At 43.5% G+C, this 20,975-nt stretch overlaps 2 protein-coding genes across 3 annotated transcripts in view; one reads left to right on the top strand and one right to left on the bottom strand.

Annotated features, from left to right (window-relative positions):
• LOC311274248 (formin) overlaps positions 1-17,211 on the top strand; it is a 54,769-nt gene extending 37,558 nt beyond the window's left edge. For both annotated transcript variants that reach the window (XM_084381773.1, XM_084381774.1), the window contains exons 15-19: positions 3,694-3,786; positions 8,875-8,926; positions 13,365-13,514; positions 15,190-15,271; positions 15,357-17,211. In XM_084381773.1, coding sequence (XP_084237899.1) covers positions 3,694-3,786; positions 8,875-8,926; positions 13,365-13,514; positions 15,190-15,271; positions 15,357-15,401 — 422 coding nt within the window. In that variant the 3' untranslated portion in view covers positions 15,402-17,211. The remainder of the gene's footprint in view (positions 1-3,693; positions 3,787-8,874; positions 8,927-13,364; positions 13,515-15,189; positions 15,272-15,356) is intronic.
• Positions 17,212-18,498: 1,287 nt separating this feature from the next.
• grem1b (gremlin 1b) lies at positions 18,499-20,438 on the bottom strand. The gene is made up of 2 exons (XM_084382105.1): positions 20,207-20,438; positions 18,499-19,754 (listed from the first exon to the last, which is right to left on the bottom strand). The coding sequence occupies exon 2, from the start codon at positions 19,751-19,753 to the stop codon at positions 19,205-19,207; it is 549 nt and encodes a 182-aa protein (XP_084238231.1). The 5' UTR covers position 19,754; positions 20,207-20,438; the 3' UTR covers positions 18,499-19,204.
• Positions 20,439-20,975: the final 537 nt, after the last annotated feature.

The raw sequence follows: 20,975 nt of genomic DNA, 5'->3' as shown, positions 1-20,975 counted from the left end.
AACAGTAGTTGAGCTGGAACCCGACTTTTCTTAACAACAACATGCAGAAAAAGGAATCACCTGTGTATCATCATATTCGTCTTCTCCCTGTGTCTAATAATGATCCAGAGTGAACTTGTGTTAAGGCCACATTTCTGAGACATAAACATTCATCAAACAGCTCGTCTTGTGGTGCTCCACAGGCTCTACATCCTCACTCACACAGTCGTGCATTGTTTGGTGTGTTGTGATTTCCTGGTAGCTGCAGTGGGGGGGGGGGTCTTGCTTACTGCAGTAAAATCATAAGTGCATATTGACATCAGAGTGGCCCATTTTCTCAAACCACACAGGGTAAATCGTGGAGCAGAAGTCTGGCTCTCTTGTTTGTTTTTCTTCCCGTTTACTCCACCGCAGCTCGTCGTCATGTTACCTCATGTTGCGCAATAGCGAGTCGGCTCTCTCCCGTTCAAATGTGATGGCTGTGCCTCGGGACATCAGCGCTGATTCGCTCTGTTAATTCCCACAGTGTGGCTCGTCGTACCGGTGGCTCGAGCTGGATGAGCCCTAATTTCTTCAGTTTAAGCACAGTTGCTTGTGACAAGTTGTATTGCATCATTCTTGTCTGGCAATATTAATTGGACTTTTTGATATCTATGGATCAGAATCATTTGTTTTTGATGCTTTATAATAATTTGATCAGTGAAAATATGAATAATATATCTGCATAATTCAGGTTTGATTAGCCAGAATAGAATTGCTGTTTATCTCAACTAATGAAAAATCAAGACAAACACTAGCACTTAGTGTTTCCCATTTATTTTTTTATTATTGCTTTATTATTATTTTACATACAATTTCACAAGAAATGATACCAAGTCAGTCCATCAGTAATTATATTGTGACTGTTTACTTTATATTTATATTTATATTTATACATATATGTATCTGCATTTCAATATAAGTCTAAACATTTACCTATGTATATATCTACAATAATAGTTGGTCATAATGTTAATTCAGGATATTTGATATTCATTTTTTAAAATGTGTACTCTTTAATTTTCCTTTGATTCTAATGTTTTAGACATCAACATTTTAATTATGCTTTTGAACTTTTACCTTAACATCACAGGTTTCTCACTCAGTAGTTGGAAATAGTTTAAAGCTTTGTTGTAAAAAGAAGAAAAAAAGTACCCTAAAGTACTTGAAAAGATTCAAGTTTCAAGTCTTTGAGATAAAAAAATAATAAATTAAAATTGTAAATATAAATAAATAAAATGTGTATATAGAATAAAATAGGCATCAAAAAAATTGTCAACACTCAAATTTCACAAAAAAGAATAAATGAAAAAAATAGATCTAAAAGTAGTCAGCTCTTATTTAAACATATGGTGATCTGTGATAGGTTTAGCTTATTGGACAGTGGAAAGTGACGCCTGCAGTGCAAATTAAAGTAAAGATATGTAATTTTCTGGCAGTTAATGTAAATATATCTCAACCTGGCTAGATCTGATTCAGCATTTCTTTTTTTGCTGATGTGAATCAGTGTTTGATTGATGATAATATAAATTAAATGTATTTTAAAATGTGCTACTTTGGCTCTGATGCAGTATTAATCTGTAAAGTAACCAGTAACTTAAGTTAGCACATAAATGTAATGGAGTAAAAAGTACAATGTTTGCCTCCAAAATGTGGTGGCTTCGCAGTATAAAAGTAATGGTACTTGAGTTAATGTGCCATTTAGTCAAAATTACATGCTTGGTCTAAATTTTGAGAAAAACACAATATAAAACTCTTCCAAATAAAGTTAAGGCGTGTAAGCCCACATAAATACAAGGACAAGATATCTGTTTCTCATTATTTTATTTTCACCATATTTAGCCAGCCCTTGACTTACTTGGAATATAAAAATAAATACTTGACTTGACAATGTGAGACACATAAAAAAAAACATATTGAAGCATCACCGCAACTTTCTCTCCTGCTGAATCGGGTTTCTCTTGGTTTGCCCCATTAAAGTTTGTGGGGCCTGTTTGTGCAAAACAGCAACACATTAACATCCACTGCTCCACTGACACACATTCTGGCTTCATTTGTAACCAATAAAGAATTTTTGATATTTCAAGCAAAGGCCCTGAAGGTCCTCTGTCTAACCTGATGCGTGGTGTCGGCCATTTACTCGCAGGAGAATCCTCCTCCGAAAAATGTTTTATCACTCCAAGACAATGTCTGTCTCAAACACAAGGTTTTAGTTTTATTCTTTACAGCTGCTGTGTTTTTGTGGGCTTCCTCCTTGTGGCCTTTGCTGTCTGGACCACATTTGGAAGAGAGCCGCCTTTTAAATTGTAGACTTGCTGTTTTGAACACTGTTTTAATGGGTCTTTTTGAGTTGGGGGATTTCTGGTAAGGAAACGCGGTTTGTCCAAACAGGATATTTTGGTTGTCATGTTTGTATGGTTGCTGATTTCTGTTTCTTATTTCGAGGACTGCCAGCTCTCACCATCCACGAATCGAAGAAAGTGTCCTGGAATCCAGGCTGCGAGGCTGTACGTCGTTACTCCTCAATTTTAATGCTGAGGCGTCGCGCTTCCTGTCTGATTTATTAAGACAGCCAATAAATAAAAGATGTAACCGGAGGAGTTTACGGAGCTGCAGGTGCAGCACACGAGAGCCAAAATGGATCTAAAAGCAGCGACGCAGTGAGAAGTGAGACATCGGCCAGACCTGTTAATACTCTTGTTGTGTTGCAAAACTACTTAGCTATGCAGTCATAAGCAAGTGAAGGTATTTATTGCAGCCATTAATGACTTACAGGTTGGAGGAATGTGGCAAAGTTCCTTCACCAGGCGTCTGTGTATGTGTGTGTGTGTGCAGTAACCCGGGCTTACAGTTGAGAGGAAATGGGGAAGGTTCGGCTGGAACACGCTCAGTCACGGCTGTTTCCTCTGAGCTTGTGTGAGTTGGGTCATTTGGCGCCGCACGGAAAACACCCGTCCACAAACAGCAAACACATCTGCTGCGCTCACATGTGCGATATTAAGACATCAGCAACAGCAACAACATGTAGAACAACACTCGAGTGTTACTGATATGTAAACCACAGGATGCTCTCTAGTAATGGTGTTCGTGAAATGAGCGGCTCAGAGGAAAAAGAGTAAATAAATCAAGTAAAACTTTAGTTTTCTGTTACAAAAATTTTAATTAGATGTCTTTAAAGTGAAAAGAAATATATTTTCAATCATTGGGTTGAACCAAGTTTTGTCTCCTCATTTAAAAAGGAGTGTGTGTCTGTGGCTTTCTGTTGTGGCAGTTAGTGCGTTTATTTTGTGTGTTAAATCACACTTCTCAGGACACTTAACAAAAAAAGGAAGATCCTAGAAAAAGAAGATTATAACAATATAAGAAAAGAAAATAATGACAATATAGAACATATTACACATAATATATATGTTTATTGAGATGACAGTATTGGTAAAGTCGGATATGTTTGCCTTCTTTCCTTTTAATGAGCATCTCTTCCTCTAAGCGATCTCGTCTTTCTCCTCACCACATTTTTATTGACCTAATTTCCCAGTGTTTAACTTTAATTGGCATGTTTTTAATTGTTCTATATCTCTGATTGACCTTTTTCTCCTCTCCCTTTACCAAGAGACATTTTTGCCCATTATATCATCATTCATTTCCCTCTGTTCTCTCTTCTGCTCCCTCTGCCAGCTCGAGATAAAGACGTGCAGAAGGTGTGTGCTAACTCGTCGGAGGACAACCTGCAGCCCTTTAAGGAGAAGATGGAGCGATTTCTCACCTCTGGTGAGTCGGGATCTGATTTTTATCGGTGTGAAAACTGTAGACAAAGAAACATTATTGAAATATTGTTCCATGTACGCTTTGCTGGCAAGATATATGTATCATATTTGCTTTTTTACTTTGTAGTTTTACTTTTTTAATCCAAGTTTATGGAAATAAATTCACTTTAATGATGCAGCTGATGTCTAGTTGATGAAAGTTTTTACATTATATTTTTTGGGAAAACGCTAATGCACACAGGAATTGATGCAGAAAGAGAAATTATGCATAAACAACTAAGCAATGATCCTTAAGCACCAAAACACAGCAAAAAAAGCTACAAAAAATAGGAAATCATTTATTATCATTTTAACAAAATGTATTAAATCAGATTTTTACATATGCTGCCCCAATACACACACGTGCTGTAAGTGCAACCTGTATGTGCACTCTTTCACTATTATCACAAAATTGTCAAACAACAGGAGGCATAAATTGTTTAATCTTCTCCATCTCCCCCAAAATAACGCACAATAATTGCCCTCAGTCCTGAGCTGGCCTGTCTCGCGTAAAGTTGTGAAGGACCCCGGAGAAAATTCTTCAAAGATGAAACATTCATTTGGGCAGAGGATTTACAGCCGAGGAGATAGTCATGAAAGCGAACTTACAGAGCTAGAAAAGCCCCGTTTTCACCCAGCATGGGACCTTTAAAAAGAGGAAGGTATAATTATGTTTTTTTGCCATGTCAGACAGTCAGCTGGGTGGTGCAGGATCTGCCTTTCAGTGTGTGCGTGTGTGTGTGTAGTGTTCTTGTTCTTGCTGGGAGAGGGCGTCTCGGTGCGCTGTAAGACAGCATGAGGACAGGAGCGTACAGGCCTGTAGAAGGGATCACATTGCCTCTAACATGGTTCTCATGTACTCTTGGCTGCCATAAAGCTGGCGGGACATCTCTGGCTGCGGCCTTGTAAAGACTGGCCAGCCTCAGTGGATCAGGCCCGGGGACCACCGGGACAGGAGCAGAGCTTCCCCCGACATACTCTGATCATCTCCCCATCTGTCCCCTCTCTGACCCAGACGCTGTTGCTGCTCTCTTCCCTCCAACCCCTTCAATACAGTTCTAGTAGCTACCAAGAAAGAAATCCCTGCACATCCAAGTCCCTTTCAACCTTCACCACTTTTGCAGGAAACAAGTGGTAAAGCGTGAGAATTTAGTACCTTGCTTTGTTAATTAATGAAGGTGACCGTGTACACATTTCCATGAGTTATGGCGCCCCTGTCATTAAAGTGACGGTCCATGCTGGACATTAGACACCCAGTTGTGGCTCTGCGTTTGTTTCACCGAAGCTTTATTATACACAAACCTTCCTCTGCATCTGAGTGAATGCCATTAAGGCATCTTAGTTTACCACATTTCTTTCTCCCACTGTCACATCAATGAGTCAGTTGTGCCTGGATAAACAGTAAAGGTCCTCAGTTGACCGGTTCTGATATTTTCTTTTGATGCCTTTGGGCAAGAATCCAAGACAAAAAGGGGGAAAAAGTATTTTTAACCTGAATAAAGTTGCAATTATCACACAAGTAGACTGTCAATTGCAGGCTTGTACAGCAGGCTTTGGGACTGTATGAAATGTAGTCTTTCAATAGCCAGCAGGGGTGACTTCACTGGTTTCAAAAAGAAGCTCGATTATATATAAGCTTATGAGAAAATTACCCTACTTCTCACTTTTCTCACTTGATGTATTACCTCGGTAAACAGTTTCCTAATGAGTTTATGGTCTCAATAGTTCCAAGTCTTCTTCAATACAGCATGATGTTCATTTTGTAAATTATGGTTCAATTTAGAGTCAAATTTACAATAAAGCAGGGTATGCTTCAGAAAGTGGTGGTGTTGACAAGTCGCCACCACAGCATGTCCTCGGGTTGTCAGTCAAATCTACTCAGGATATCCTCCCACAGCTCCAACCTCTCGTCCAGATATGGTCACTCCTGGCTCCAAAAAAACAAGATGGCAAGGGGCACAATGCCACACTGGAGGCTTCAAGAGAGTAGCTCACTAACCAGTGGGTGACGTCAGGGTGGGTTTACAGTCCACAATAGAGACCACAGGGAAACTGAAGCACTGCATTTTTTTTTCTTAAAGGGCTGGTTTGCAGAAATGAACTGCGTGCTCTTTTAGGAGATGCGGGGAGGAAACGTGGGGAAAGAGACAGAGATGGGTATGACGTGAAACAAAGGTCTGGGGGTCATTTCAGTGACATGGTCAGCAACTTAAACTACTATACAACCAGAATGACCCTCTGTTGAATGGTTTAAATGTAATAATCAAAGAAACAAGTACCACAAACAACATTCTGTTTGCATCCATCATGTCTGCGTGGAGGCAGAAATCTGAGAGGCAAAAATCTGGGCAAAAAGGACCCAAAACTACCTGCATGACTAGATACCAAGAAAAGTGTCCCTGTCAGACACGCACTAGGCTTCATTAAAGAACTTATTGCCTGCGTTTCTTCAGAGTGTCGAAAGAATAGACTGACTGACTCATCATAAAGAGTCACATGAGGTATCTCACAGGGAGATTGTAGCCATATGTTGGCGACGGAGAGTAAGAATTTATGTCCATGTCCATGTTTGCATCGCAATTCCAGAAAAGATGTTTGTTATTGCATACCAAGTCTGTCTCCAGAGACAGAGAGAGAGAGAGAGAGAGAGAGAGAGACCATGGCATTGTTCTAGTTAGTTTATCCACCTTAAGTACTCCTGAGTGCCAAAGCCTCCCCTGAGCTTTTCTCAGTATCACAGAATATTTGAAAGCTTTTAAAACCACTGCGGTTGCCACTGGCTACAAAGCGGCATCGGTTCGCGAAAGGCACATCTTGAACATAAACCTTCCAGTGGAATACTTGTAAACCTTTCTTTCATAAACAGAATTCCTCGAGCCGCGTTTTGCCCGTGCTCCGGGAGGAACGCTGTGTAATCATCGTTCGTGATGATTCCATGACTTCAAAAGGCAAAACAAAGCAACAGCTCTCACATCAAAGAGCGCCCGAGCCTCTTAAATCCTGACTCATCGGTGAACGAGTGAATTTCTCACCCAGGTAAAAGGCTCAGGAGGCTGACCGCAGATGCATGTGTCCGACACATGATTTCAAGATATTGAAATTAACCGGTAAGAAATGGCATAACTTCTTACGCATGCAAGAGGATCAAAGTGCGCCAGTGAATCAGCGGATGAAGTGCTGAGAGTTGTGTTTCTAAGTTGCACTGACCCTTAACGCAGCCTGCGGAGGAGCTCACAGCAGGGCCTGCAGGTGAACCCAAACGCCCCGCGCTCTGCCTCTTAAACTCGCCTGTGTGATCTCTACCAGATCTAACAGGGGATACCTCCGAAACCCAGCGATCCGTTCTCTTGTAAGGCTGTTCCTCGGCTCAAACCCAGAGCGAAACCAGTGACGGGACAAGCAAAGTTATCCCAACCCTCCAAAATGCTTTTCTTGTATCTTATACGTTGTTAAGTCAGGAAATCTTTCCTGCAATCTGTTTCTCTCTCTACCAAGACAGCATTCAGAATTATTCCTTAAGGTTTTTCTGACACAAAACAAAACAGCCTCCAGGATCAGAACATCTCGTCAACCACCTTTGTGTTTCCCTATTTAATAGGAGCTCTTTGAAACCTCTGGGGATACACTGACGGGCATATTTTTTGAATCCGAGCCATGACTAATTGAAAACAAATTCCTGCTTTTAATCTCAGCTTGTGCAAGCCTCATTCCATCGGCTCTTCTTAGGAAAGACACGTTGATCATCACATTCTCGCGCTTCCTTTATTGTCAGTGAGTCAGACCCTAATAACCGAAACTCCGCTCATTCAGATGACTTTGAATTACGTAGACAAAGTAGAATTTTCCCTGTCCGGGGAGCCTGTTTTTGATGAAGTTTTCGAGATGCATCTGTGCGGGGAAACGGAGAGGGATGCTTTGTGGAAATCCTCAGCATCCCTCTCGCACTGCCCTCCATCTCTTTGTTATCTAGCTGCTCGGTGTAGCAGCAGTTTGGAAAAGTGTGTCAGAGTTTTAAAGCCCTAATTTATTGTCCCTCTCAGCATGCACATCTCATAACTTTCTAGTTAGCGACTACTGGTTTCATGTTTACACGGGGAGCGGAGGAAGAGAAACTTCACACATCCTCTCTCTCTGGGCCGCTCTCTCCCTCTCTCTCCCCCAGCCTCTCGGCTCCAGTGCCACCTCTGCACAGTCGCACCAGAGGGGTACCTCAGGCGCCAGCCTGACCCCCACTGAGACTAACGCCATTGGTCACGGCCCCTCTACTCTCCCCCCCCACCTCCCTCTATCCCAGACATGGCCAGGAACCTCCCTTCATTAGGTTTACCTCAGCCCCCTTGCCCACGTACATGTTAAAAGAAAAAAAAAAGAGTAAAAGTAAAAGGGGTGGTTGGTCGGAGGCTTAAGCTCACCTTCTCCCAAAAGACCCCCAAACCTGCCTTTGAACAATTTTTTGGAGACTTCCCGCTCTTAAATCTTCAAGTAGGAAAGGTCCCCCCATCATTGTAAAAAGGATGAATCTGGAAAAATGCAATAAATCTGAGATCACAGGCACTCTCTGGCCCTAGATAAATTCTTGCACCTCGGCCTGGCCCGCCGCACACATCTGCCTTGCATTTAGACACTTTTACATGGCAGGAGTCCACAGGAGCCTCCAGTTCCCAAGCCTCTCTGCTCAACCCTGCGCCCCAGCGTCGGCTCTGCTTAAAACTTGCACATGTACGTCGACGCACACACAAACCTCAAACAGACCACCGCTCTCCGCCCCGAACCCGGGCGTCACAGGCTCACACTCTCCTACGTCAATGCGCAGAGGCGCGTCAAACTTTACAATGTGCTGAACTGTCACTTGGATAACACGCTCGCTGCGTCAACGACATGTCAACTCTCAGCCCTTCTCCTTCTTCTTCTTTTCTCAATCCTGAGGATGGCTAGTAAACACAGCGCCCCCCTCTGGACTCCTGGGATCAGTTCCCAGTGGCTGTCAGAGGAAATGAATGTCACCAGAAGCCACATGATCTTCTTAATCCAATATTTTCTCTTTTTCTTACAGCTCAAAAGGAGCACTCATCTGAAGAGGACCGACTCAATGCAGCACAGAAAAGGTAGGAGACGGACCTTAACAACCTCAGGCTGAGATGCATTTGAAAGTATGAATGAAAGATCATGTTTGGATAGGAAATATTTATAATTTCCTGTGGATTTCATCCCTCAACAGAGAGTTCTGCCAAGTGTTCTGGGCTCGAACGTCACAGAGCGGTGTTATTTAGCATGCTTCACATAGATAACATAGCTGGCATGAGATAGCACCAATGCTATTAATGTTATTAGCACCAGCTGATAAGGTTTCTGAGAAACTGCAAACCAACTTTGACAAGACAGGGATAGTTGGATGAGGTTTATTTTGCAGGATGAAGCCCCAGTTTATATATATATATATATATATATATATTATATATTTATATATAATTTTAAAGGAGACATATTGTGCTTTTTTTTCCCCTTTCCTTCATTGTTATATTGGTTCTTGTACATGTAAGAGATCTTGAAAGTTAAGGTCAAAGTCCGCACCAACAGAAGCTCATCTCTCCTACAGAAAACACTGCGTCTGAAACGCCTCATCAGTAGTCCTGCCTTTAATTTCATGACTTTGTGACATCAGACTACGTCACTCTGTCAGACATTTGCATATTTTATGTCCAGCAGATAGTTTGACACGTAAGAATTCATTTTTCACAGCTGCTTTGTTGTTGGTAGCGGTGCGGCTCAGGCATGTATGAGCTGACCAATCAGAGCAGACTGGGTATTCAGGAGGAGCGGCCTTTCAGACAGAAGGGGAATACAGTGCTGCAGCACTGGACAGTGTTTTTTGTGCGTTAAAGCATTTAAACATATTCTAGTAGTAACCCAAAATAAAAGTATGAACCGTAAAATGTGCATAATATGTCTCATTTAAAGACAAATAACCAAAATGCCCCTGCTCACCAGAAACGGCAATGGATTTCTGCACACCCATAACCTAAAGCATACAGTATTTAAAGCCTGTTTCCTCCCCTGCAGTTTTCCATCATTCTTATCTGCCATGTTTTGTGCAGGAGACTCCTGAGGGTTGTCTTAGAGGCATCTGATTTATAGGCTCAAGACACACTGGCAGCCGCCGAGCTCGCCGTCCGAGCGCAAATCATATCTGGAACATTTCATATTGGAAAAAGATGGCTGAGCAGACAAACAAAGCAAATAGATTATTTTTGCCTTGTTTGGATAGAGAGCAGGATTGTTTGCTTTATACCGTAACGCTCCCACTTCCAGAATAAATCACGAAAAGCACATAAAGGAGAAAGTGAAAGAGGCCGGACGCAGGAAAATGGAGACTGTAAACAATTAGGAAGTTGATTGCTTTGGACAAAACTATAACTCAGGGAACGGTTACAAACTGTTCTGTTTCATGTTCCTGTTCTTACGCCAAGAGAATCGCTGAGGGACTACTGCACCTCTCGCTCTCTGTCCTGGCCCCTCACCCCCGCCCTAAACATAAAGTGATATCTCTATCCGCTGAACGGTACTGACACGTGTGCGCGCGCGCGTGTGTGTGTGACACCACTGTAACGAAGGCGTTGAACTTGGAGGGGGAATATTGATCAAAAGGGCCCCACAGCTGACAGCACCTTTTGCCTTTAATGAAGTTTTCCTTTAATTTCATCTAAAGAGGGGGGCTGGCCGACTGGCGCTAGGTAGAGCAGGAGGGCGGGAGGGGTAGGAGGAGGAGGAGGGGGGCTCTTTCTCAGGTTCCCACAGAGCCACCTCGTAAAAGTGACACGCTGTTGATGAATATGGGCGTCAGCGGACTCACCGGGCCCTGGGTGGGCTCTCACATCTGCGCTGGACGAGGGATCCTCGCACAGACACGCACAACGGCAGCAGGGGAAGCAACGTAACTGCTCGGCGCTAATAAAGGAAACAGACAACACGTCCATGGTGCTACCTAATACCTCGGCCTCGGCCTCATGAGGAGTCAGTGAGTTTAGACGCCCGCGAGTCGAAGTCAGCCAGTGTGCAGGACTGGATCTGAATCAGCATCTGGATATGTTGACAGGAATTAGGGCTGCTTCAACCAAAATGTATCCACAGAGTATCAAATACTGTCAGATAATTAAAGATCATTTTCATTATTGATTGATCAGTGTGCATATTATTATCTTGGTTGAGGGTTTGTTATATAAAATGTGAGAACATATTGAAACATGCCCATGACAATCTCCAGAGGCACACTACACAACCAACTAAACCTTAAATATAATACATTTAAACCACAAAAGAATGTATTTAAGTGAACAATTAATTATGACATAGCTGCCAGTGTATTTTCTGACAATTGATGAATAGATTAAATAACTAGTTGTTTCAGCTGCTGTAAAGTCCTGAAAGTTCTTTGTAGGTTATTGATATTTGTGATTTTGGCCTTTGTAAGTAAAATTGACGAGGCTTCACTATTTGATCCGACAGTGTCTAATAGAATAAACCTTTGCCGTGTTCGGACACCATTTTAATATTTCAGAAGTTTGGATTCTGTTTTCAGAACTCTTTTACATTCCTCAGTAAGGTGTTGAAAAGAAGCATGAGAATGGTATTTGATTTAAAGCTCCGGTGTTATTTCTGCACTGGTATCAAATATGTGTCAGCGTTTAAAACACCTGCATCATTTTCACGAGAATAACATCTCTATCCAGCTCCTTCTGATTGCTCTATCACACGCTGTAACCGTGTTATTTGGAGCTCTGCAGAGCGGCCCATCCATGGCAGCCGCCGGTGCCTTTTCCTCAACATGCAGTCCTAATTTGTCTGCTTCATGTTTGGGTTCCACTGAGGTTTTCTGGTTCTGTCCTCAGTTCCGGCTCATTAAGTTCCCTTCTCCCACATCATGCTCAATTTCATTTGGCCCAACTGCCTCCGCTACAGTCACCACACAGTTATGGTTTCATAGATGCCAGTCGGCGTGTTGTTCTTCGGCTGTTGTATGACGGCACAAAACGACTTAACGCCTCTGCTGAATCAGACGGCAACATGAAGTTCACTCCTGTAATCTTTTGACTGGGGAAACAAAGGAATGCGGAGTTGCCTGGCTAAATATTTCCTGATCCTCATGGTTTTGTAATGGGTCTTTTTTTATAGCTGTCAGTGAGGAATGCCGGCTGTGGGTGCCGCAGTAAACCCTCTCACGGCAATGGCATCATAGCGTGGATTGCAGAAGTGTGCGCATGTGAGTGTAATTGTTCTGCGCTCGAACAAAGGTCTGCTTGATTTTGTTTATGTCTCGTAGGTATACTGGCATGTGTGAGAGTGTTTGCATCTGTTTTGAGTGAAGCGTTGTGTATCTGCTTGTTGCATGTGCTCAGGAGGAGTAAGGAGGGGGGGGGGGGGAGCGCTGGTGCTTGATTTGTGCATGCTTTGACACGATGACCCAGGGTCAGGAGAGGAGCTGATGGAGGAGAGACCCTGTTCATCATGCCAGACCAGGCCGGCCGCAGCAGAGATACCTGGGCGGAAGGTCTGTTTGGTGAATCTAAACATCCCGGAGCCTCTGATTTCTTTTGTAGGATGATCTACAGCGCTCTCCTCTTTGTGAGCAAAATGACGCATCACTGGGAAATGGGAAGCAGGCTCAGGGCTTTTTTTTGATTCCAGATTTTTTTTCGCAGGCCGTCTGGGCAGCATATTGCACCGTTTCACTCTGCACGAACATGTCTTAGATTAGCGTCGCAAAAAGCCACCTAGCATCTGGAGGTCAGAGCCTATCTGTGTGTCAATGGGACAGGGAGCATCCCTTGAATCATAGCCCCATTTTGTCAACTCTCTGACAGGCAGGGGCTAGAAAATGTCTTTCATGTTCGGGTTGGGGAGGGAATCTGAAGCAGCAGGCTGCTTTTCATGCCTTGTGCGTGCTGCTGAGAGCCTCGCAAAGAGTTCAGATTCGGTTACAATTGGAGAGAGAGCTCCAGAATCTGTTTATTCACGTAGATCTGATGCGAGTCTGAGTGGGCTCACATGTGCGTGTATCAGATCATATTCGCATCTGAGATTGTCTGGCAGTAAATATGTTCCCGGAGCTGTAGGAGTTCACAGTAGTGTGTGTGTTGGTTGATGTGTGTGTGTGGAGGAGCAGCCGCCTGTTCTTGGCTGTCTCCGTCTCCTCTGGCAGTCGTTCCCCTGCAGGCTGTGGAGGTCAATGTGATAATGGAGCCGCCGCTACTAGCTCTCCCCCGTGGCCCAGCAGGGTGGACACTCTCCTTCCAGCTCCGTTTCTCGCCTCTCCGTCCGACTACATCCATCATTTCTCTGTGTGCGCCGTGTCCTGTCTTTTTGTTTCTCGGGCACACGCACGCCTTAACTTCTCTGTGCCTCTTCACTTTTCCTATGCATAACTCTGTCTTGTAAATCCAGAGTAGCTTCCTGCAACACACGATTATTTATGTCTGAGGTTATTTATAAGTGTTTATGTGTGATAAGACAATACTATTTGTGCCTCCGCTCTGTTTTCCCCCGCAGTTTCCAGGACACGGTGAGCTACTTTGGGGTGAAGCCAAAGTCCGGGGAGAAAGAAGTAGCGCCGAGTCAAGTTTTTATGCTCTGGTACGAGTTCTGCAACGACTTCAAGAACACCTGGATAAAACAGAGCAAGATCATCTCCAAGGAGAGGTGAGTTGGAGAATGCCCCTTTATGTGATGGTCTTTAAAAAAACCTGCCTGATGTTTTGTGTGAGGCTAAACTGAGGCTTAACCATCTGATCCTCGGGTTAGACTTCTTGTCTCCATCACCTTCTGATAGGTGCTTAATGAGCCCTAGACGTCACGTCTTATTGGCAGTAATTGTACAGCAGTGACGCTCAGATGCTGCGTTGGAATCAAAGCGTAGAGGGAGGCCATCAAAGAGGAGGCAAACGCGAGTAGCCGAGGCCTCGGCCCTGCGTCTGAAGGACCGGGGCCTGAATTTATGATGTTTCCTCTGACCTGAGGCGTCATGTTGGGGGTGGCATTCCACTGCGGGGACAGCAGACCCTCCTGGCGGCCGCCTGGCTTTACTAGCAAGCGGACGGGGGCCTGTGGCCATTAAGGGCAGCGCGTTATGGGAGAACTGATAAACACTGTAATGATGCTGGACATGCAGCCCAAAGGGCAGGAGCGCTGCACATGCAGGGTCAACAACAAGACTGCAATTAGAGGAGAAGAGGGAAGCTGTTGGTGACCCACCGAGCAAAAATGTATCCAAAAGACGACGATTCAACGTCGTCAAAGACTAAAGATTGACGTCCAGTGGAAAGCCAGAATGACATTTTTGTGAACCACAAGAAGTTCTTAAGACATCTGTAACTGAATAGTGACCGTCACAAAAGATGTCTAAAAAAAAACTTTTATCCTGGCTCGCTGAATTGTTGTCTTCTGGGTATGTTCTTGCTCAGTGGGCGAGATTGACGTTTTTTGGGTTGCAGTTTTAAGTCTCATGTGGTGTCTTCATGGCTATTCACACTGTTTTAAAGTTTTATACACATTACGTTTAATCACATTTGCTGTCTTTCTCCCTCGATCTCATCATCTGATTCCCCAAAAGTTATAGTGAAACGCACTGTTACCTGGAATAACACAATACAATTCAACAGGGGTCTGGTTATTTTGAGGCATTTTGATGCAGAAAAGCGACTGTAGTGCTATATCTTAAACTCAAAGCCACACTCTGAGCTGAGCCTTCTTCTCTCGCTCTGTGAGATGGAGGAGTCAAAGATTCCCCAGTCCTGCCGTGCATCCATGTGCTCTCTCCTAATTGTTTACTACGTGATCGTGTCCCACAGTACTCACAGCTGATTGTGCTTATGTACAATTAACTTTATTTTAAATACTGTTTGCACACTCATAAAAGCCAAGTGTTTTTTTAAAGGCCGCCTCATTATCTCATCAACCCACTGTCATTCTCTACTGCTTCTCACTTAGAGGGCTTTCACTGACCGCAAACTCCTGAGAGGATAGGATCAGTGTGTGTGTGTGTGTGTGTGTGTGTGTGTGTGTGTGTGTGTGTGTGTGTGTGTGTGTGTGTGTGTGTGTGTGTGTGTGTGTGTGTGTGTGTGTGTGTGTGTGTGTGTGTGTGTGTGTGTGTGTGTGTGTGTGTGTGTGTGTGTGTGTGTGTACATGGCACCGTGACACAGGGCGCCCCAGGGAGATACTTAAACGTCTTGCTCTTACAAACAACTTCACAAGGTCACAGTGATGAGAGGCTTCTGACTTTATATTTTCATGATTTAGCTCCGACGCTTTCAGCGTCTAGTTTTTTTAAAAGGTCTGCAAATATCAAGTCCATGTGGGGTTTTTTTTTTGTCCAAAGGTTGAAGGAAGCTCAAGAAAACATCAAGAAGATCACAGCGGAGAAGAGAGTCGAAACCAAGAAGATCAACGCCAACAGTCTGGTAAGAGCTGATCTCCATACAGCAGAGAAATGGAATATCCTGAAAGCTTGATGCACTGAGTCTCTTTGTGGTTTCTCGCCAACAGAAAGAGAGGCTGCGGCAGAAGGAAGCCGGCGTGCCGTCCAGCTGAGTGAAATGACACGGCAGACGAAGAAGCGAGTGGTGGAGATCAGAACGTGCGCAGGCGTCATCTCTCCTGCGTTTTCCACCTGCCTCAACAACAGCAAACCTCCCTTTGCCCCGTACGGACTCACAATGAAACCTCTTACTACCCCTACTGCCGTATCTCTGCCCTACCAACAGTACTGGACACCCCCCGTCCCCATCTCCCACCCCCACCTCTACGCTCCACCACCCTCGCGTCGAGTTCTTTCTGTCTGCTGAACAGATAAGAAGCCGGGCCTGCAGCGAGGATGCATGGCTGACACAGCCCAAGTGATGAGAGTCTTAAAGGCCAAAGGTTGTTCTCATTCATCCAGCGCGGCTTGACCTCTGAGCGCCCGGCTTGTGAAAGGTCTCAAAGGGTCAGCGGGAGCGCCAGCTGACACGTCCACCAGGTTCCTTGTGAGGAGCCATTTCTTTCTGGACTGTAGATGTTACATCGGACAGCAGAATGATAAAGCTCCTACATATCCTAAGTGTTAAGATGTATCAGATAGGGCTGCCTGAGGGGAAAATGCCTCCCTCTCTCTCTCTGGAAGCGTTAAGAAAAAAAAAAAAGAAAAAAGAAAAAGCAGTTCCCAGTGTCTTTTTGCTGTAGCGAGTAGCTTTTCATTCACCACGGCTCTTTAAGAGTCTTGTAAATATGTCATGTTGTAGAATCGGCAGGGAGCTTGCGTCGGTGATATGCGCGTCTAAATGTGTGTGGAGGTTTTCACTGTATTGTGTAGCACTGCACCAGACTGACCTCTCCTGGGTGACGGCCAGTGAAGAGCAGAAGCTGGCAGCGAGCCTAGGGCCCCCTCATACACACACACACACACACACACACGTACGTAGAAACAAGTTTTAAACCCAAGATATAAAGCATACATCATGAAAACGTAATCTTCCATCGAGCGCTGTGCATCACATTATGTCCGGCACACGTTTAAGCACTTTAGCTGTATGTCGCTATAAGTCGCACTCCCCTGTTATGCTAACTGCGTGCATTATTTCGGATGTCTTGCACTTTTTTGCACCTCTTTTCCTATGCAAGCCTATGGTTTCCTCGTTAATAAGATTTACGAATTGTATTGCGACATGATGAAATGCTATTAGGGGCTTTTTTTTTTTTTTTTAATTTCTAAAAAGGTGAATTACGCTCGTTTTTTTTCTTTTGCAAAATGTAAGATTTAAACGCGCTCCTGTAAGATTCAAGAATCGTCTATTTATGTAAGGAAAAATGTATTTTATGCCAAAAGAAACATCAGCTTTGTTCCCCTTGAGGCTGTATTTTTATGAGTTGTAATTGAAGCTGCCTGATTAATGAAAGATATATTTTCACACAGATATTACGTGTATGTTGTGCTCACCGATTTACAGAAAACGGAGGAATTTGCATTGAATGAAGACTTTTGTGTTTATTTTGATGATGATGATGAGGGTTGAACATTTGAGCATATCATCTAAAGCCATGTGAGTCGTTATACCTCAGACAGACTTCCATTATCAGACTATCCATAAATCTGCACCTTGAATTACTTTTATACCCTCCAAAGTCTTGTGCCATTTATTTTGTATAAAGAAATAGATATTTCATAACTGTAAACTGCTTTGTTTTACTTCAGAGGGTTTGAAAACCAGACGAAATGAGCTCAAGGAACTGCTGTAGCCTCTACCTAATATGTATGTATGTATATCGGTTCATGTAACCTTCAGTAGCTCTCATGTAGGTGCTCTGTAATTTTATGGAATTGTTTTAAATTTCAAGAATAAACTACTGGATGCCGAACAAACTTGAGCGACTTCTCTAAATATTCCTCTGTCAACACGTCCATTAGGAAAGGCTTTCAGAAGGCCAGAATATGCGCCGAGCAATTGTGATATTTATGTAAGAAATCTGACTCATCAAAGAGGATTTGATGAACCATTTTTCAGCGAGGCCGTTCAATAAACTGCGAGTCAAGTTTTAAAGCCAAGGCGATTAAACTTGTTCCTGGAAGACCCCTAAAATAAAGTGATTATCATCACAAACTTGAGAAATTTGTCATGTGAAGAGGTTGTTTTTTTAAAAAAAGATTTTAGGAATGTGATATTTAAAAGCGCAAGAGAAGAAATTCAAACTCAGTTTTAATATTTACAGTATTGATGAGGTAATAATACAGAAGTACTCAGAAATATTTATTGTTTCCATAATTGAATAAACAAGCCAAAAATGAGGTCCCACAGAACACTGTTTGAAGCTAGAAAGGTGGCAGGGTCCGCCAAATATAAACAAAGTAAAACAGTATGAAATTGTGTTGTCCTTTTAAGGTCAGTTTGTTTATTCAGTTTATCAAGTCATGAAAACAAAGAGTTTGTTAATTAAGTTTGTTTAGGCAAAAACAATCAGTCAGTGAAGATCTTTCTGTTCTGATTTAAAGATTTCTTCCCCAAAACTACATAATGCACCTTTAATGAGATGCACATTTCTGTGTCTTAGCCTAAATGTTGTATCACTAAAATACCAACATTCACTTTGTAACTTAAAATTTAAATTTAGCTGGTTATAGTCAATAAAAAGGTCAAATAAGAAAATGAAAGTTTTATTTTTGACTGTAGATTTACACTTTTGACTCTTGTGGCTCATCTCAAAATCCTCCCACAGATTGAGGCTTGGATCATAAAATATAAGGGTGATTTTTATTGCCATTTTAAGTCAAGAAAAAATCTGCAAAATTTCAGCCTTCTTTTAATAGAAAAGTGAAATTGGTGCGGTTTCAGGCTGAAACCCCCCTCACCATTTGAGTTTTAAGCACCATGTTCCCTCTCCTCAGTCGTCCGACAGATTTGTGAGCCATGTAACAAAATTTATTGAAGTTAAATGGCATCATTTCAAGAGATAGTTGGAGCCGGTAACCTCTTTTCTCGTAAAACTGACTAGTTTTACGATGAAATGTGTCCCGGGGTCTGAGAGTGCAAATGTCTGAGGAGACAAAACACTTTCCTCCTTCACTTCAGGTGCAAAGTAACAGATGATATGCACGATATTCCAACATCCGTTTATTCGATGTTTTCATGGATAATTTAATCAAAGAGATAAACCAACCGCTTACATCAAAGATGGCTTTACATTTTACAACTATTTAACCTCGATAATGTAGAAACCACCACTGTACACCGTCTGTTTTCACTAACAATAAACACTACGGTCTCTACAACTGACTCGACTTAAAGAAAGGAAGAAAAACTTTACAGAAATCAATTAACCTTGAAAGATTCTTGAAATATCGAAATAAAATCACATTTTTCTCATTTACAAATAACTTCCTCTTATCCATCGAATTCCACACAGTGGAAACATCCAGTTAGACAATCACATGTGCACACAAATACAAAATCGGGCAGGAATGTTTTCCCGTTTGTGAGCAGTGAGTAAATAAACCGGGGTGGTGCAGTCCTCGTCAGGTGAGAGGAAGCCGTGCGTAAAACGTGCCCATTCCAAGTCAGCGTTCCCGTGCAGTGATGCTCGTTTTCAAACTGGTGAGGGGTAAAATGGTCAATGCAGTTCAGCTCTGGTTTATAAGTTGCGTGTCCACTTTTATTCACACGTTGTGCAGGAGGAGACGCCGCACGTAGGAAGCCTCCATGGATGCGTCCTCCTCGACGGAGAAGTGTTATTGTCTGTGTGACAGCCTTTCTTCTTTTTCTTTTTCTAAACGACAATCCTGACAGCGAAGAATAAGAATATGAAACACACACACACACACACACACACACACACACACACATACAACACATTTCTGTGCGCCTTCAGTCCAGGTCTATGGATATACAGCGGCACTGTTTGACGCGCTGGATGCGCTTCTTCTTGGTGGGTGGCTGCTGGTCCGGACAGTTCAAAGTAAACGTCATGGTGGTGAAACGCTTCGGCTTGCAAAACGAGCAGGACTGGAAGGCACCCTCCTCCCTGCGGATGTGCCTGGGGATGTAGAAGGAGTTGCACTGTCCGTAACAAAAGCGGTTGATGATGGTGCGGCTGACGCAGCCCTCCTCGTGGATGGTCTGCTTGAGGGGCTGCGTCTTGCACCAGTCCCGTTTCAAATACTGGCGCTCCGTCACATGTAAAGCTTCCTGGCTGGACTCCAGCACCTCGTCGGCTGGTGAGGATGCGCCCTGCCTCTGCCGGGACCCGGAGCCCGCCTGCGGAGGCTGCGGTTGTTGCTCCGATTCGTTTGGGTTGTTTTTGTCAGGATGAGGAATGGCGCCTTGTGAACCTCGGTTTCTCTTGGAATCCACGGGAGAGGATAGCAGCCCAATGATGAAAACCATACTGCAGAAGATACGCGTCGAGTTGGCCATCCTTGGGGAGGAGAAGAAAATAATTCATCACCTTCACCGTTTCAACGCTGGACGGGTTACGCACAGCTGTCAAGGCTTTTACGCTGCGTAAAAGCGCACATAAACAGCTTGCCTTTTTGTAAAGCTGCATGCAAAGCGAGACTGAAGTGCAAAAACGATCAACTGTATATTTGAAAAACCTTAATCTAAACATTTGAGTGAAAAATACAATGTTTCGTGTATTGTGCACAAAACTTTATCGATCAATCAATTGGCGCAGGGGCGCTCCAGGTTTAGCCGAAAGCACGTTAACATTCTTAAATGTCTAATTAACTACCCATGCGTATTCACACATGCTCACCACTGGATGACAAGCATGCGGCTTTGTCATTTCTATCAGCATTAAATGAAATAAACTTTAAATGAAAGTGGCGGAAGACGGTGCGCGTGGAGAAACAGTCCAAATTCCCTCACCTGCGCGAGCCTCCACTGCTACAAGTGCGATGATCTGATCCTGTCAGTCCTCGACGGCACCTTCTCGAGGTGATAGGCACCTACTGCTGTCGACTGTACGCTGGCGGGACTGTGGATGGGTGGGAGACTAGCCGCTCCATAGACAGGGGCCAGGGGGTTTAATACAAATTGCTGCAGCGCCGGACTGTCTCCCTTTTAAATGTCTGCCAGCTGAGATGTGCACAACAGTTCCCTCTACATTATTGGCTAAGCACAATGTAGAGAAAATCAAAACTGTCCGCCCCCTCAACACTTCCCTGAACCCACTTCAAGACAGCAGACAACCGAGGAACAGCAAGGGCAGGGAGAGAGGAGGAGGAGGAGGAGGAGGAGGAGGAGGAAGAGGGGGAGACCAGCGGAGAGCGGACAGGCCTGAGGTTTGTGCGCACATGGAAAAAGTAAAGCAGTTGATATTTTGAATCGAAAGGAGCGTGATGATGAATCTGTGCCATTTATCCTCATTTTAAAACTGGAAGGAGGCGTTCACGGTCCGCCCGCAAACTGCGAACGAGCATGCAATTTAAGAGTGAACTCAGAAGAGTTAACACACATGAGCACACATGTGAACCCTCAACATCACGAGAGCTTTTTTCTGCATGATTAAAAAAATGGAAACAGAAGACTAAATTTTGAATGTAGTTTATTTATGCATGGCCAAAGTAGACTATTGTGTAAAATTACATTAAGAAAAATGTCAGTTTACTTTATCCAATAAGGCCCCTTTGTAAAT

Source organism: Pagrus pagrus, assembly GCF_965226575.1.
Source record: "Pagrus pagrus genome assembly, chromosome: 18".
Classification (NCBI taxonomy): Eukaryota; Metazoa; Chordata; class Actinopteri; order Spariformes; family Sparidae; genus Pagrus; species Pagrus pagrus.
This window is presented reverse-complemented; position numbering and strand designations above follow the sequence as displayed.